At 36.6% G+C, this 15,834-nt stretch overlaps 1 protein-coding gene across 1 annotated transcript in view; it reads right to left on the bottom strand.

Annotated features, from left to right (window-relative positions):
* Positions 1-15,834, bottom strand: part of DGKI (diacylglycerol kinase iota) — a 552,077-nt gene that overhangs the window by 235,638 nt on the left and 300,605 nt on the right. The window contains exon 15 of the mRNA XM_072652615.1: positions 13,844-13,922. Coding sequence (XP_072508716.1) covers positions 13,844-13,922 — 79 coding nt within the window. The remainder of the gene's footprint in view (positions 1-13,843; positions 13,923-15,834) is intronic.

Raw genomic sequence — 15,834 nt, 5'->3', positions numbered from 1 at the left:
CTAAGGAACCTCCTTAGCTCCACTTTCACCTCCTTCAAATCCGCCTTAATTATAACTACCAAACTGATATCCTTAAAATACATGAAGTTGCAATCAATAACATTTATTAAGCACATATTATGTGCCAGGAGATGCTAAGCACTTGAGATATAAATGGAAAAAAGAAAGGCAACTCCCTGCCCACAAGGAGCTTACAATCTAACGGAGGGGGGACACAGAAAAGAAAATTAAAAAGGGGGGAGGGGAAGGTACCTGGCTCAGGGGCATGATGGAAAAGTCCAAAAGGACATACAGGAAATGAAGAAATTACTAGCCTGAGCTCCCTTCATAAATGGAGACTTTGGAGTTCATGGATCTCCCCTCCAAATCAGAGGGGCTAAGGTTACTGTCAAAACCCAACTAAAAGTTGTTCATATCTCCCCCACACCTACAAAATAAAGTCCAAACTCCTTATCTTGGCATTCAAAGGTCTTTAACAGTATAAACTCTCTTTACATCTCCAATAAACTCTCCTACATTAGACAATATGATGTAGTAGAAAATATAGTAGACTTTAAGTAAGAAGAGAACTAGATTCAAATCCTGACTCTACTTGTCTAAAAATAAACAAAAATAAAAACTCATGTGGCACTTACTATATGAAATCTGCTGTTTTTATTAAGTTGTTTCAGTGATGTCTGACTCTCTGTGATTCCATTTAGGGTTGTCTTGGCAAAGATGCTGAAGTGGCTGGCCATTTGCTTCTCCAGTTCATTTTACAGATGAGGAAACTGAGGCAAACAAGCTAAGTGATTTGCCTAGGATTACACAGGGTCTACTGTTATTCATCTTTTAGTGCTCATGCTGTATCATCTTCAACTAGACCTTTAATAGCATGAGATCAGGAACTGGATCACCCCCAACTTTTAGCATGCTACTTTACACAGAGCACAAAGGAAACTGTCCAGAAAAAGAATGAAGACTGATCATCAAATTATATGACAATACTCAACCCAAAATAATACTATTCTATGGGTTTTTTTCTTCAATATATATACATACGTTGTAAAAAAAATATACATATATACATATATACATGTATATGTATATGTATATGTATATGTATAAGTACTTGCTATCCCCCTATTAGACTCTGAGCTCTTTTCAAGTCAGGTTGGCTTTCTTTGTTTTTTTTTATCCCCAGTGCCCAGTATAGTGCCTGACAGGCAGTGGGTACTTAATGATACTTACTGATTGATCAGGGAGCCTAAAAACTGAATTGACAAATCTTTTATCCCTGATCCCTCCCAATGAACTTATTCTCTCCCGTCAAATTTTCCCACAACATTTTGTTTGGATTTTTTTCCTTTGCCACCATTACACTTCACCTTGCATTATACTTAAATATGTAAAATATCCTCTATACAGCAAATTCCTTTGGGGGCATGAGCTGTGTGTTATTTTGTATCTCTGTATCAGACTCTTAGCACACAAGAGTTATTTTATATGTGTGTGCATGTGTGTTTGTGTGTATGTATGTATGTATAAAGTGAAATTCACCAGTCTGTTCATTTAAATACCTTTATCAAAAATGGTGAATTTTAACACAAATTCAAAGCCTGCCTGCTCTAGATACTTCCTGTCTGTCTCAGATACTTCCTATCTGAGATACTTCCATACTGAGCAAGTCACTTAATTTCTGCCTGCTTCTGTTTCAGATACTTCCACAATGAGCAAGTCACTTAATTTCTGCCTGCTTCTGTTTCAGATACTTCCATACTGAGCAAGTCACTTAATTTCTGCCTGCTTCTGTTTCCTCAATATGGGGATGGAATCATAACAGCACCTACCTCCAAGATGGAATGAAATAACCTCCATAAAGGGCTCAGTACAGTGGCTAGCACACAGTAGGTGTTTAATAAATACTAATTCCCTTCCCTTCCATCTATAGACCAAGTTCTATTTCTGTACTCTTGTAATTTAAGCTAAAATTAATCTAAATGACCAGTAATGTGATAAGACCAAATGTGTACAACAGTGACAGTCTGAAATATCAATACATTTAATATCCTTTATATTCCAAACTGATTTAATCTTACTTATTCTGGAAGCAAAATGAGATAACAATTCTGCTTCAAGATAAGCAGAAACGCTCTTGGGCATGAGTGGAGGAGGATGTTGTGGATGCATAAAGAAGCAGTCACAGAAACTGATGATGATTAAGGTCTTGGGAAGGAACATAACTGGCAAAATGATGGTAACCAGTCCATTATCTATGTACCCAAGTTCACTGCCATATCAAGGACAATAAAAGAACAATCCACAAGTAAGTGGTTTAATGATAAAGAGAAGCAAAGGAACGATGGGATATGATGGAAAAAGCAGTGAACCAAGAGTCAGTAGACCTGGATTTGGTACTGGTAGATTTCAGCTTGATATGGGGAATAACTTCTTAAAAAATAAAGCTGGAAATTAAATGAAAACATCTTTAAAAATTAAAGTACATAGCAGATTTGCAGTTTCACATGCAATCATCTTTTTTGTTATACTGTTATGAAAAAAAAAAAGCCATAAAGGACATATGAAGAACAACTCTATCTCCATCCAAAGAAAGAACTGATATGGAGAAGTACATTTGGAATAATTTTACATATATATATGTATATGTATGTAAAGGTGTACGTATTTTTATATGTGTATGTGTGTGTATATATGTGTGTGTGTGTATGTATATCTATCTCTCTATCTAGAGATATATGTTTTGTTTATCCATATCTTTCTAGCTCTAGTCTGAGAGATAGAGAGATAGATAGAAAATTTGTGCCTAATGGTAACCATCTCTGGGGAAGAGAGGAGAAGGAAAAACTGAAATTTCATGATCATTTTGTTGTATATTTGAATGGAATAACAAGTTGTGCATAGTAGATTTGCAGTTTCATTACAATTATCTTTTTTTATTTTACTATGCAATTGAAATGCTTGTTTTATTTCATAAATTAAAAACAAAATTAAAAAATTAAAGCTATTCACAAGAAGAATATGCTTAGGAAGTAGGGGAGTCCCCATAGTTACAAAACTTCCATCTAATGGAGTTGAAAAGAGATTCTCTCAGGGGAATAGGGAAGAGAAGAAAAAAGAAGAAAAGGAAATCTACACAATAACCATATTATGTATTTAAAAAAAATAGCAAGTTCTACATAATAAATTTGCAGCTTTGTGTACAATCATCTTCTTAACTGTACTATGTTATTGGAAATGCTTATTTTAATCAATAAATTTAAAATGAAATAATTAAAAAAAAATAAGACAAGACATTCCCACTCAGACATGGATTAGACTGGACAATCTCTGAGTTCTGTTGTGCCATTGAGAGTTGACCATTCCATGACTTAACAGGGTAACAGTATCCTCATTTATCAAAACAATGTTTTGAATTAAATGATCTCTAAGATCTTCTGACAGTTTATGATTCTAGAAAATTCCTCATTTGGATGGTGTGGGCATAATACCTTCACAGAGAAATAGGATTATCTGTATATAACCCTTATAAAAATCAGTTTTGTTTTGAAGAATGCTTTCTGTCTCTTGCTAAAATTTTTACTCATAATATTGAAAACAGCTCTTCACACAGTATTGCTAAAAAAAAAAAAATATTGTGCAGGCTGATAACATTACCTAAATCAAATGTTTTCTCCAAAGTGAAGCAACAAGAAATAGACAGAAAGCTTGCATTTGTTCCTTATCATTGGGTTGGGTTATTTTCACAGTCCTGATGTGCTATTTTTGCTGATAGTTCATTTTCTGGAGGATTTCGCTCTTGCAGAACTCATCATCTATCATAGGATTTAGACCTGGAAAAACCATTCGCTCATTTTACCAATATATTACTGATGAATAATCTCCAGAGGTGAAGGGGGAAGGGAATAAACCTTTATATAGCACTGACTATATACCAGGTACTGAGCTAAACATTTTTACAAATATTATCTCATTTGACCCTCTCTTCCTAACAGCCTTGTTAAGTAGGTGCTACTATTATTCCCATTTTACAGATGAGGAAACTGCAGGAAAATAGAAGTTAAATGACTTGTCCAGCATCATACAGCTAGGTAGCATCTGAGATCAAATTCAAACTCTGGTCTTCCTGACTCTGTACACTGCGGTGCCCCTTAGCAGCCTAGAGAAGTGAAAGGCTTCCTCTTACCAATGAGACCATATAAGTCTATCTACTTCTTGAGCTTTCTCTTTCAGTGATGTTTACCATATAAGCAGGCAATTTTGTCCAAAGTGAATTTTTTTTGGCTATGATTTCTCAAAGGCATTTCCCCCTCTGTGTGTCACCCTGAGACTGTTCTGTTAAAAAAAAAAAAGCGCTCCATATTTTCTCACAAAATGCCATTCTAAATTTGACTTTTATGTTGTCAGTCTTTCACCATATGTTAGAAACTGTAGAAACCCCACCCCATCCATGCACACAAAAAGGCTGCCCACTGGTTAAGAAAGGAAATAAGTCCATCTTTGCCATTTTTTACCACAGAGGAAGGGGAGAGGCAGTTACAAAGTCCTCCCTCGAGGATGATGATGTAAAAATTTCTTGATCAATTAAATAAACAAGGGGAATGTGAATAACCCATATAAATAGAATGAGAGGATGCTAAAATAAAGTTAAAAATGAAAAAAGGGGGAAATTTTAACATTAGAAATTATGTTTTTCAAATTTCATATTCATTTTTCACTTTTTAAATGTCTATCTTAGCAATCATGAAAGTGCTATGCTGAGAAAGTATGATGTATGAAGTAATTAGCTAGCACAGTGGATAGAGCACTGGACCGAGAGTCAGGAAGACCTGTGTTCAAATCTGGCCTAAAATACTTCCCATCTGGGTGACTCTGGGTAAGTCTTTTAACCTGCCTGCCTCAGTTTCCCCATCTGTAAAATGAGGATAATAATAGTACTTACCTTCCAGGGCTATCCTTAGGATAAAATGGGATAATAATTATGAGTTACTTTTCACCTTAAACCATCACATAAATGCTATTACCATCATTATTATTATTATTAGAGGGATAACCTTAGAGTCAGGAATCAACAAACAATCATTTATTAACTGCATACTATGTGCCAGGCACTGATCTAGTGTCTGAGAATAGGAAGACAAAAGTGAGACCATCTCTGCCTCCAAGGAGTTTGCATCCTACTAGAAAGAAAGTGGTATGTCGTGACATATAAGTAATAAAGAAGAGATACAGCATAAATGCAAAGTGACTTGGGAGGGCACTAACAATAAAGTCTCCTATAGGAGATGACCTCTGAGCTGAGCCTTGAAGGGGTCAGGAATGCAAAGAGACAGTACTGATCTCACGCACTGGAGGCGGCCGATGGAAAGGCATAAAGGTAGAAGATGGGGTGTCATGAACAGACAAGAGCAATCAGACACATGGGGCTGGAACACAGAATGGTCAGTGAATGTGTAAATCAGTCAAGAAAGCTCAGATAAAACCACACTATTAAACTGCACTAAATGCTAAAGAGAGAAGTTTAGTTTAGTTTTGTTTTTTTTTCCTAGAGACAATTATAATGAAGCACTGAAACATCTTGATTAGAAGAATGAATCAATCTGTTCCCATATTTTCTAATGCAGAAGGCAAATTTCATATATATATATACATATATGTATACATATACACACACATATACATATGTATGTACAGAATTGTAAATATAGTTATATATACTTGTAAATATATTTACATATAAATATAGAAGCATTTATATATTCATATATATAATATTTATATAATATATATTATATGAATACATAGCTTACAAATACATATGCGTATTTATACATATGTATATAAAGCATTTAAATACAAGCTCATTTGGAAAGGGAGATACAGTTAGTTGGAGGGATCAGAGATGGTTTCATGTAGAAGATGTTTTCTGACCTACGTGTTAAAGAAAAACAAGATTCTTTGAATTGAGGAGGAAGTAAATTCCAGGCATAGGTGATGACCAATAGAAAAACAAGGAGATGAGAGATGGCACATTGTGCTTGACAAACTGGATCAAAACATCCAAGTCAGGAGTAATATCCAAAGAAGATAGAAAAATAGGTTAGGACTAGATCAATTAGGGCTTTACTGGATGATTTTCCAGGGCATCTGAAAGTAGAATTGACGGAGCCTTCATTCCACCAACTCTTTTCAAGTATTAACTTCAGCCTTCTGAGTCCAAAAGAAGAGTTTGTTTCTATTTTATTCAGAGGCAATAAGAAGCCTTTGGAGTTGGGTGAGTAGGACAGACATAGGGTCTGATTTGTACCTAAGGAAAATCACCATGGCAGTGCTGTATATAATGTACTGGAGGGGTGAGAAATGGGACAGTTAACTAACTAGGAGGCTGTTTCAATAATTCTGGCAAGGGGGACAAAGTTCCACACTAACGTGCTAGTTATGTGAGGTGCTTCTCAGTAGAAGCAAGTCACAATGATAATGACAAATCTAGCTCTGGGACTTTCCCTCTATGTAAACTTAAAAAATACAAATATCCAACAACTCTGGGACTAAGCCACAGTGCAAACTTAACTTCTCCAGAATTGAGGGTCTTCATTTGTGAAATAAAGGTAATATTGGAGTTGCTGCAAAGATCAAATGAGATAAAATGTACATGAAGTACTTTCCCTACTGAAAATGCCTCCTCCTCTGCCATTTCTGATCAGCAATTCTTTTCTTTAGATGTTTGCCTCCCCAGATCTTCCCTCTGATAAAACCTTGGTCAGCTAATTCAGCTGCCAGAAACAAAGTTTATTCTATTCTGGTCTTTCTGCAACTGCCTGATTTTCCAGGGTCTCTGAAAGCGGAATGGATGGAGTTTTCATTCTGCCAACTTCTTTCGAGTATTAACTTCAGCCTTCTGGGTCCAATTATTATAAAGTGTATTTTTACACTCTAAATACATTGTCAAACTACCTTGGGGCTTTTGGTTACAGATGCCAAGGAGACCTGCCAACACTCTGGTCAGCAGGGTAGGCAAAGATTCCATATACTCATCTTCGGCCAAGTCCCACTGCCTTGTGGTTTTCTCCAAGGAGATCAAAATGTGTAGGTCTCCTCGAGCCACAAATAGGAAGGTATTGGAGGGTAGGTCACTTTAATCTTGACCTTTCTTCCGAGCTGTTCAAACAATTTTTTTCCAATCTCTTCAATACTTACCTGCATTTAAAATTTTTGTTCAAAGGCCAAAGTCTTTATACTCTTTGGGTCAATACCCCTTACTGTCTTCTCATTCTCCAAAAGGTATTATAACTCAGTTCAAACCTTCTGTTCAGGTTCATGATTAAAATTGCTCAAAGCTAAACATTGGCTTCATGTAACTCAAATTTAAGTAAAACTTTTAGCATCTTTGAATCCATTCTCCTTTTCATATAAGATAATATTCCCTTTACTTGTCTTCTACTTAAATTGTTACAAAGTCTGAGAAAGAAAGGGGCCCTAAGTGGTGCAGTGGATAGAGCACTGACTCTGAAATCAAGAGGATCTGAATTCAAATCTAACCTCAGACACTTAATAACTATGTGACACTGGACAAGTCACTTAACCCTGATTGCCTTGAAGGAAGGAAGGAAGGAAGGAAGGAAGGAAGGAAGGAAGGAAGGAAGGAAGGAAGGGGAAAAAACTTTTAAAGATGTGGGTTCAAGCTTAATTCTGATTGGTTTTGAATTTTAAAAAGCAATTTCCTCATTACCAGAAGTAAACCGAACAGCCCTATTTCTGCTGCTGCAAAATAAGATAATTCTCAAATTACACTGTCCACTGTTATCTAAATTTTTTCATGCTGTCAAAATTAGAGCAAAAAACAAGACCCAACTCTAGGTTAAAACTGTCAGTCTCTATACCTGCCTCCTCAGCAGTGTTTTCTAGTCATTTCCCTTGATCCATAGCCATCTAGCACACACAGAACAAAATAAACTTTATTACCACCTTAGGGAATACTGGGATATAAATCATATATTGGAAAATATCATCAGTATAGTTTCATATTACACGAATTGCAAAGTACCTGTGATGAAATCACAGGGGAATGTCCAGTGTGAGAGCTCCATCCAGAGACACAGATCCAATAAGTCCTGGGGGGTTACCACAGAGATCCACAGAGGTTCAGTGACATGCTAAAGGTTACATAACTAGTAAGTGTTGGAGGGAGGATTTGAATTCAGGTATTCATGGATTCCTAAACTAGCCAGCTCATATTACTTAGCAATAAACAGTCTTACAGAGGTACCATATGGCATTCATTTTCATTTTGATTCATTCTTTTCCTGGGTTTCTTCCAGTCCTATAACAAAGTTCTTTTGTCAGATTTTTCCCAGGCTTTGGCATTCCAGGATCTCTACCTTGATGCTTCCAAATACTAGTAAAAATCATGGTATCTGAAAGTTGTTTTGAGAGATTTGGAATTTTCATTAAGAATATCAGGAAACCAGAGGCTTCTGAGGAGAGGGGCAATCTGGTGAACAAGAAGAGTATTGAATGTGCAGTTATGCTGTTCAGATCTGCCACTTATCAAGTATGAGCATGGACAAATCATTTCATTTCCCTGAATTTTAATTTGCCCATCTGTAAAATGGGGGTGCAGTGGGGGAGGGGGCCTCTAGGACTTCTTCCAGCTCTATAATCACAAAAAGGTGATCAAAAGGGAGTTTAGAAGACCTAAGTTCATGCCTACCTTTGACATACCTGGGCAAATCAGCCTTTCAGTACCCCTAGTAAAGTCTCTAAAACTATCCGGTACAGAATAATTGCTGAACTGTATTGGGAGAGGGAGCTATCTCACTAGGTATGTCTAAAACCAATGAAATCACAAGTCTGGACAGAAAAAAAATACCTGGCACCTCTTAAGAAAGGAACAAGGTATTAGCCAGCTTGGAATGGAATACCTCCACCACCACCACCCTTCCACCACTCTCTTGGGCTTAAAGTTGTCAGGAAGCTGGAACTAGCTGAGCCTTCCATTTGCACCAACTTGCTTTCCTAACATATCCTAGCCTTCCTTCCAGTTAACAGATTCCTTGCAAATGCTACTTTGGGACTTCATGATGCCTGTCTCCAGCTCCTAGCCTCATGTGCTGTGCTCACGACAGATTTGTTTACCTCAATAATAGGACCTTAGAGCTTGATTCCAAAAATGTGGTGCATTCTAACAAAGTTGATGTTGGATCTCATTTTATTCCTGCTTTAGAGGGAGGTCTCTTCAGAGCTCAAGATCTTTGAACTCTAATATTGCCACTTGCTCTGAGATGTTTTTTTTGCAGACTGCTTGTGTTTGGAACAACTGATCCTTGAACTCAAGTTTTTGATAGTCAAATCCTTTAGCTGTCTATATAGCCAAATACATCTATGCTTTTACTTACTGGGTCATATTAACTTTGAGTAAAGAGTCAAGGAACTTGAGGGTCTTCCACACCACTGATTTTGCTTGAGAGCTATCCTTAGTAGGACCACATTATAAACTTGGACAGATACACATACAAAGGGATCAGGATGAAGAAATACTAATACAACAACACATCTTGTTATTCAGTTGCTTTCAGTTGTGTTCGATTCTTCATTGACCCTATTTGGGGTTTTCTTGGCAGAGATACTGGAGTGGTTTGCGATTTCCTTCTCCAGCTCATTTTACAGATTAGGAAACTGAGGCAAACTGGGTTAAATGACTTGCCCAGGATCACACAGCTAGTAAATGTCTGAGGTCATATTTGAACTCAGGAAGAAGAGTCTTCCTGATTCCAGACCCAGCACTCTAAGCACCATGGCACCACGAAGCTGCTAAAATAAATGAAAACATCATTAAAGGCAACAAAATTCTGAGTAAATACAGTGGGAAAATGTTGATTCCATTTTCTTCCTTTCTATTAAGAAATAGTAAATGTAACGTACAGCTAACCTAGGTGCCCAAAGATCTACAATCAAGTCCCCATTCTGGCACATGCTGACTATTTGACGAAGGACAAATCCTTTAACAACCCAATGCCCTTGGTGGCTCTCTAGAGCAAGTGTCAATCTGTGTTGATAACATTTCCTCATGAAGAGTTCCCTATGTGGTGCACAGGTGGCACAGAAATCAGGGAGACCCGAGTTCAAATCCAGCTTCAGATTTCTACTTACCAGAAGTAGAACCCTGGACAAGTCATTTAACCTGTTTGTCTCAGTTTCCTTTTCCATAAAATGAGGATAATAACAGTCCCTCCCTCCCAGGGTTGTTGTGAAAATCAAATGAGATAACAATTGCAATGCACTTAATACAATGTTTGGCACATAATTAATTATGTATAAATATTAGCTATTGCTATCTCAATGGAATAACTTTTACTGGTTCAAAAATAAAACAAAACACAAACATATAACAGTACATAAGAAATGACAAATGGCATGAGGGTGAGCATAGACCATAATGATTTTTTCAAGTATGGAAGCAGGTATTTTTATCACACCACTGCAAGGTCATTACATGTTCTACATCTGCTAGGATAACATAGAGGAAACTCTGCAGTACTGCTTCATTTAGAGTTAACATAATTATATGCTGCAATGATTTTACTAATATAGTTCATAAAAACTTTTCTTCAATGACACATCTTTATCTTGCTATACAAATCACTTTCTACTATAAAGCTTCTAATAGAGTGATTGTAATTGACAGTACATGTAACTTCAATCAACAAGCATTTATTAAGGACTTGTTCATATATACATATACATGTATATACTATTTCTATGATAATAAGGATGTCCTTGTCAATTTAAGCATTATTCTGCTCTACAAATGTTTTTAATTTTGAATTATAAGCAATCAGTGCCTCAGTGTCATCTGATACTTTGGGTTTAAACAGAATTCCAGCCCAGTAAGCTGTAGTTCTGTTTTTATTAAAATGTTTTATGTTCATCTTAATGTACTATTCATAAATTGTTTAGCATTCTGGAAAGTTCATGCTGCTAAGTTTAAGGTAAAAAAATTCTTCTTTTCAAATAAATAATCAAGGAGCTTAGAATGGCTGCCTTTTATGGAAAAAAGCTATGATAAAAATTGAGTAGACCCTGAAAGGCTTGAAGCTTTTGCCTTGTCTAAATAGTCCAAATGTAAGCCACTAGAAATTCCAAATCCACAGCTCCCTTTTTTTTCACTCAGACTCACAACCAATCGAAACCACACAGAACTTCCTCAAGTTTTTCCATAAATTCAATTTTAGCTGGTATCATAACCAGGATACCACTGAAACAAGGTGCCTCTCACTTTACACATACTTACCTAATGAGAATTCTACAAAACAGAGGCTCCAAGAAGCACAGAAGGATGGCCCTGGGGAGGCCCTTTAATATGGCTGGGCATCCACAGTTAAATTGCCTCAGTGATCATCAGTTGTTGATGAGTTTGGATGAAGTCAAGTAAAAATAAAATATTTCTACCCCAAACATGAAACATTCACTATATGATATGCACACTGCTCTAGTCCCTCCACAAGGTTCTAAATTACCATTAAACTATTTCTTTAACATGCAGTGAAGTGGATGATGCTGTAAAATACGTGAAAAGTAAAGCAAGGGAAATCATTGAATCTAAATGCTGCCTCCTCCCCCACAGAATTCTGTCCCAGGGATGGAGTGGGGATGGGAAGTAATTACTCCAAGAGTGTTTTACTCCAAAGTAGTATGAAAGGATTTCAGATTAAAATACATTAAACATGTTGCCTATAGACAAATCTGGGGATAAAATGTTTCATAGAGGCATTTTTCCTAGCAATCACTGTCTGATTCTGATCACACTCTGATTCTAGACATAACTCGTGGACCTCTCCAAATTACTTCCACAAAGGAAATTAAACACAAAAATACACCAAGATGTCTGATTGAGAAGATAAATATCCAGTGAGTCAAAAAACATTCCCATCCAAAGGTGGAATTATGATGCATTAGTAGGTCAACTAGAAGACCATTCTCCAAACTCTGTCACATTCAGATTGCTCTGCTCCATAACATCCTCTGTAGAAAATGGTGAAAGGCTAGTTTCAAGTCATCAGAATTCCAAAGTTGACCACCTTGCTGCTCAGTGGTTTTTTTCAGTCATGTGTGACTCTTCATGACCCCATTTGAGGTTTTCTTAGCAAAGATACTGGAGTAGTTTGCCATTTTCTTCTTCAGCTCATTTTACAGATGAGGAAACTGAGGGAAACAGGGCTAAGTGACTTATCCAGGGTCACACAACTAGTATCTGAGGTCAGATTTGAACTCAGGAAAATGCATCTTCCTGACTTCAGTCTTGGCACTCTATCTACTGAACCACTATGCATTGCCCCATCTCCCTGCTGGGGTCCATATAAAACACCCTGGGAATAATTACCCTCCCCTCTGGAGCAAAATTCACAATGAGTATTTTTTCATCTAAAGACTCCTTCCAATGTTATGCATCATCATGCTATAATTGAAAGGCATACCTGTCTACTGCTAACAACTAGACTATTCAGGCTATTGATTCTGAATGTCACTTTAAATATCTGAACAACAAGCAGCAGTGCTGGTGAATGACATATTTCCAACAATGACCCTAGATCACCAAATATCTTATCTTAGATAAATAAATGTAGTTGTGATCTCATTATAAAAAATGTATAGATTCCAGACTATCAGAAGCATAACATACTTCTATTTAAAGAAATTTTTGTTTTCTTTGTTTAAAGATGGGTCAGACTCTATATGAAACTTAGGAGTCAGGTGGACCTTAAATTCTTCAGTTTGCTGGTAGGTGGTGCAATAAATAGAATACTGGGCTTGGATTCAGGAAGACCTGAGTTCAAATCCAGCTTCAGATACTTACTAGCTGGGTGATCCTGGGGAAGTCACTTAACCCTGTTTGCCTCAGTTTCCTCATCTGTAAAATGAGCTGGAGAAGGAAATGACAAATTATCTTTGCTAAGAAAACCCTAAATGGGGTCATGAAGAGTTGAATATGACTGAACAACAAAATATTTGGACTCCAAAATGAAAGCTATACTCAATTACTTATCAGGAATATTTGAGAGTAATGTTGCAATGCCTGTGGCTACTCATCTTTAACAGAGTCTCATCTTTGATGACAGAAAAGATGAGGTAGCTGTCAGCAACAAGCAAACCTTCAATAGTACTGAATTTACTGTTGCAAAATGACTCTACACAAACCAACTTCCTAAAAATCATTTTAGAACACAATCACAAAAATTCAAATGGAACAAGATCTGATGGAATTCAAAGAAACAAAAACTAAAATCATACCCCAGTGTTCCCAAAATACATACATGACACAACATGTCCCAAAAGTCTTAGTGCCGTTTTGAGATTTAACAGCAATAAAGGAAATATTTTGCTTATGGTCTATTTTTGTTTTTCATGTTGGTTCTCAAATCAGAAACATGTAGAGGTTAAAACAACCTCACTCTTCGCATCATAAACCATCATCCTAATCCATCTGATTGGTTATGTTGTAAATAATGAGGAAAGAAATACTGTAGTCAAATTTGTCCCCTTCACATCATTCTGGGCATTTATAAACCATCCTCCTTTCTTCAAACTCTTTCTTCCTTCTTATTTCGATGTCTGGTCTGTTTTGTATTGACCTCTATGAGAGAGAGGTCTAAAGAGAGATTTGGGGAGAAGGAAGGAAGAATTCAAATATTCTCGTGAATGTTCTGTTATAAATATGGGATATCAATATCTGTCCCTATCCGCTGTGTACTTATATTTCACCTCAGGTCTCCAGCAAAAGAATGGCAATAATAGTAAGTTTAATGCCAGTTCGTTCTATCCTAGTATAAGCGCAAAAGATGTTTCTCACCTCGGGATTCATGGAATTCCAGTGTAACATGAGCATCAAATCCAAGGCTGAAGTAATTATTGAAAACATTGAGGGGAAGCTGTAATGACAAACAGAGATCCATGTAAAGCTGACTGACAAAGGTGAAAAGGCAAAGACACTTTATGATGCCAGGTGTGACCAGTCGTTGGCTTATCCCTCCCAATTGAAATCCCAAAAATAAGGGAAAAGGGCAATGAATTTAAGACCAGAAACTCCTCTGGAAAAGTTCAAGGAAAGGAATTACAGCTAAAAAAAAAAAAAAAAAAAGAGAAGTGCAACAAAATCAATAACAAAATGCAAATACCAAATGCATAATTCACTGGTCTCAATTTTGTGATGATAGGACCCGAAACAGTACACTGCTTAAACTGAATTTGTCTAGCAAATATATGTGTATCTATGTGTCAGTCAGTCTATAAGTATTTATTATACACCTACTATGTGCCAGGCAGTGTGCTAAGCACTGGGGATATGTGTGTGCACATATACATAAAATATTTCCTTAAGAGAAAAAAAGCGTTAGAACATTTGGCAGGCAGAAATAGCTCATTTAAAATGAACTATATCTCTTCTGTAAGTACTTATGGTGGGGCCTCTACTTGGAAACACATTTAAACTGTTGATCCAAAGTCACTACACTTGAAAGTAATGATAATCTAAATTTCCAAAAAGAAAAATTCTAATTTGAACATTCCACTAATTCAAACTGTGTCCCATAGTCTGAATTACCACATCATTAACCCATGAAAAAAAAAACTTCCCTACTTTATGTGGGTTCTCTCTCATAGCTACCCCTCATGATTGATTGATTGACTGCCAAAAGTGTGGCAGAATGAAAAGAGCATGGGTCATTTCACCCCCCTGAGCCTTAGCCTGATAAATCAGGGAACTGGACTAAATTATAATGGCTATGGCCTTTCCAGCTCTAACATCCTAGAATCCTAAAGGCCAGCCCAAGCCTTTTTGTCCGGGATAAAGCAGAAGGAAAATAGCCAGGCATGCTGCACCAAAACAAGCTTCATGTTGCTCAGAGCAAAATGCAACTGCTGAGATAATCTTTCTCTTGTCACTAAACTGAAGCAAAATTAGAAAAGTGCATGGCGAGTGGCGAATGGGTAACAGATCTCTCATGGACTCAACCTTTTGATCATAACCCCAGCATGAAAGCATGTTAAATGAAAGTCGAATGAACCAATTCATCTTCACTGGGAGGACAGGTTAATTGTATTATCTCTCTGCTGAAGCAGGATTGTGCCTCATTCTTATCAGTTCAACAAACATGCACAAGACACATAGTAGGCCACTTGATATTAGAAATACCATATCTAGGAAATTATTGCCATGTCTCACTTTCCCTATAACCACCAAAATTTTCCATCTGGTTGAGCATCAAAGAGGGAGAACCTTTTACTACAGAAGAAATCTTCTTTTGTGACATAAAAGTAGGGACTCATTGGGTGACCAAAGATGGACTGTATATTAGAAATAACATGAAGTAGAATATAAACTTCTTGAGGGCAAGAACTATACTATGGTAGAATATCTTGATTATAGTGAACATTTAAAATATGTTTACTGAATTGGATTGAAACAGGATAGACTGATAGATCTCACTTAACAGGATCCTTGGGAATGGTCGAAACAGAAATATGAAAGGTTGTCACAGAGGAGAATGATAGAAACTCAGAAACTGCTGAGCTGAAATAGAAACTGAAATTGCTGCTCAATCTGTATCTGAAACATTACTGTTTCCCCAGACTTTCACAAAATACCAAAACTGTGTAAAAACAACATAGTATAGCTAACCTACCTGTGGTGAAAACATTATCCTTCTAAACCACTTAAGTTCATTAAGCTATGACTTCCTTTTCTTAATATTACTGAGAATAAACTAAAGAGAAAACCCAGCCACCATTTTCTAAATAATAGCCCTCCTTAGGCTTGAGGAACATTTATTAAATTACTCTTTA

Source organism: Notamacropus eugenii, chromosome 3, assembly GCF_028372415.1.
Source record: "Notamacropus eugenii isolate mMacEug1 chromosome 3, mMacEug1.pri_v2, whole genome shotgun sequence".
Taxonomy (NCBI): domain Eukaryota; kingdom Metazoa; phylum Chordata; class Mammalia; order Diprotodontia; family Macropodidae; genus Notamacropus; species Notamacropus eugenii.
The sequence above is the reverse complement of the archived record's forward strand: the minus strand, read 5'-3'. Positions and strand labels throughout refer to the sequence as shown.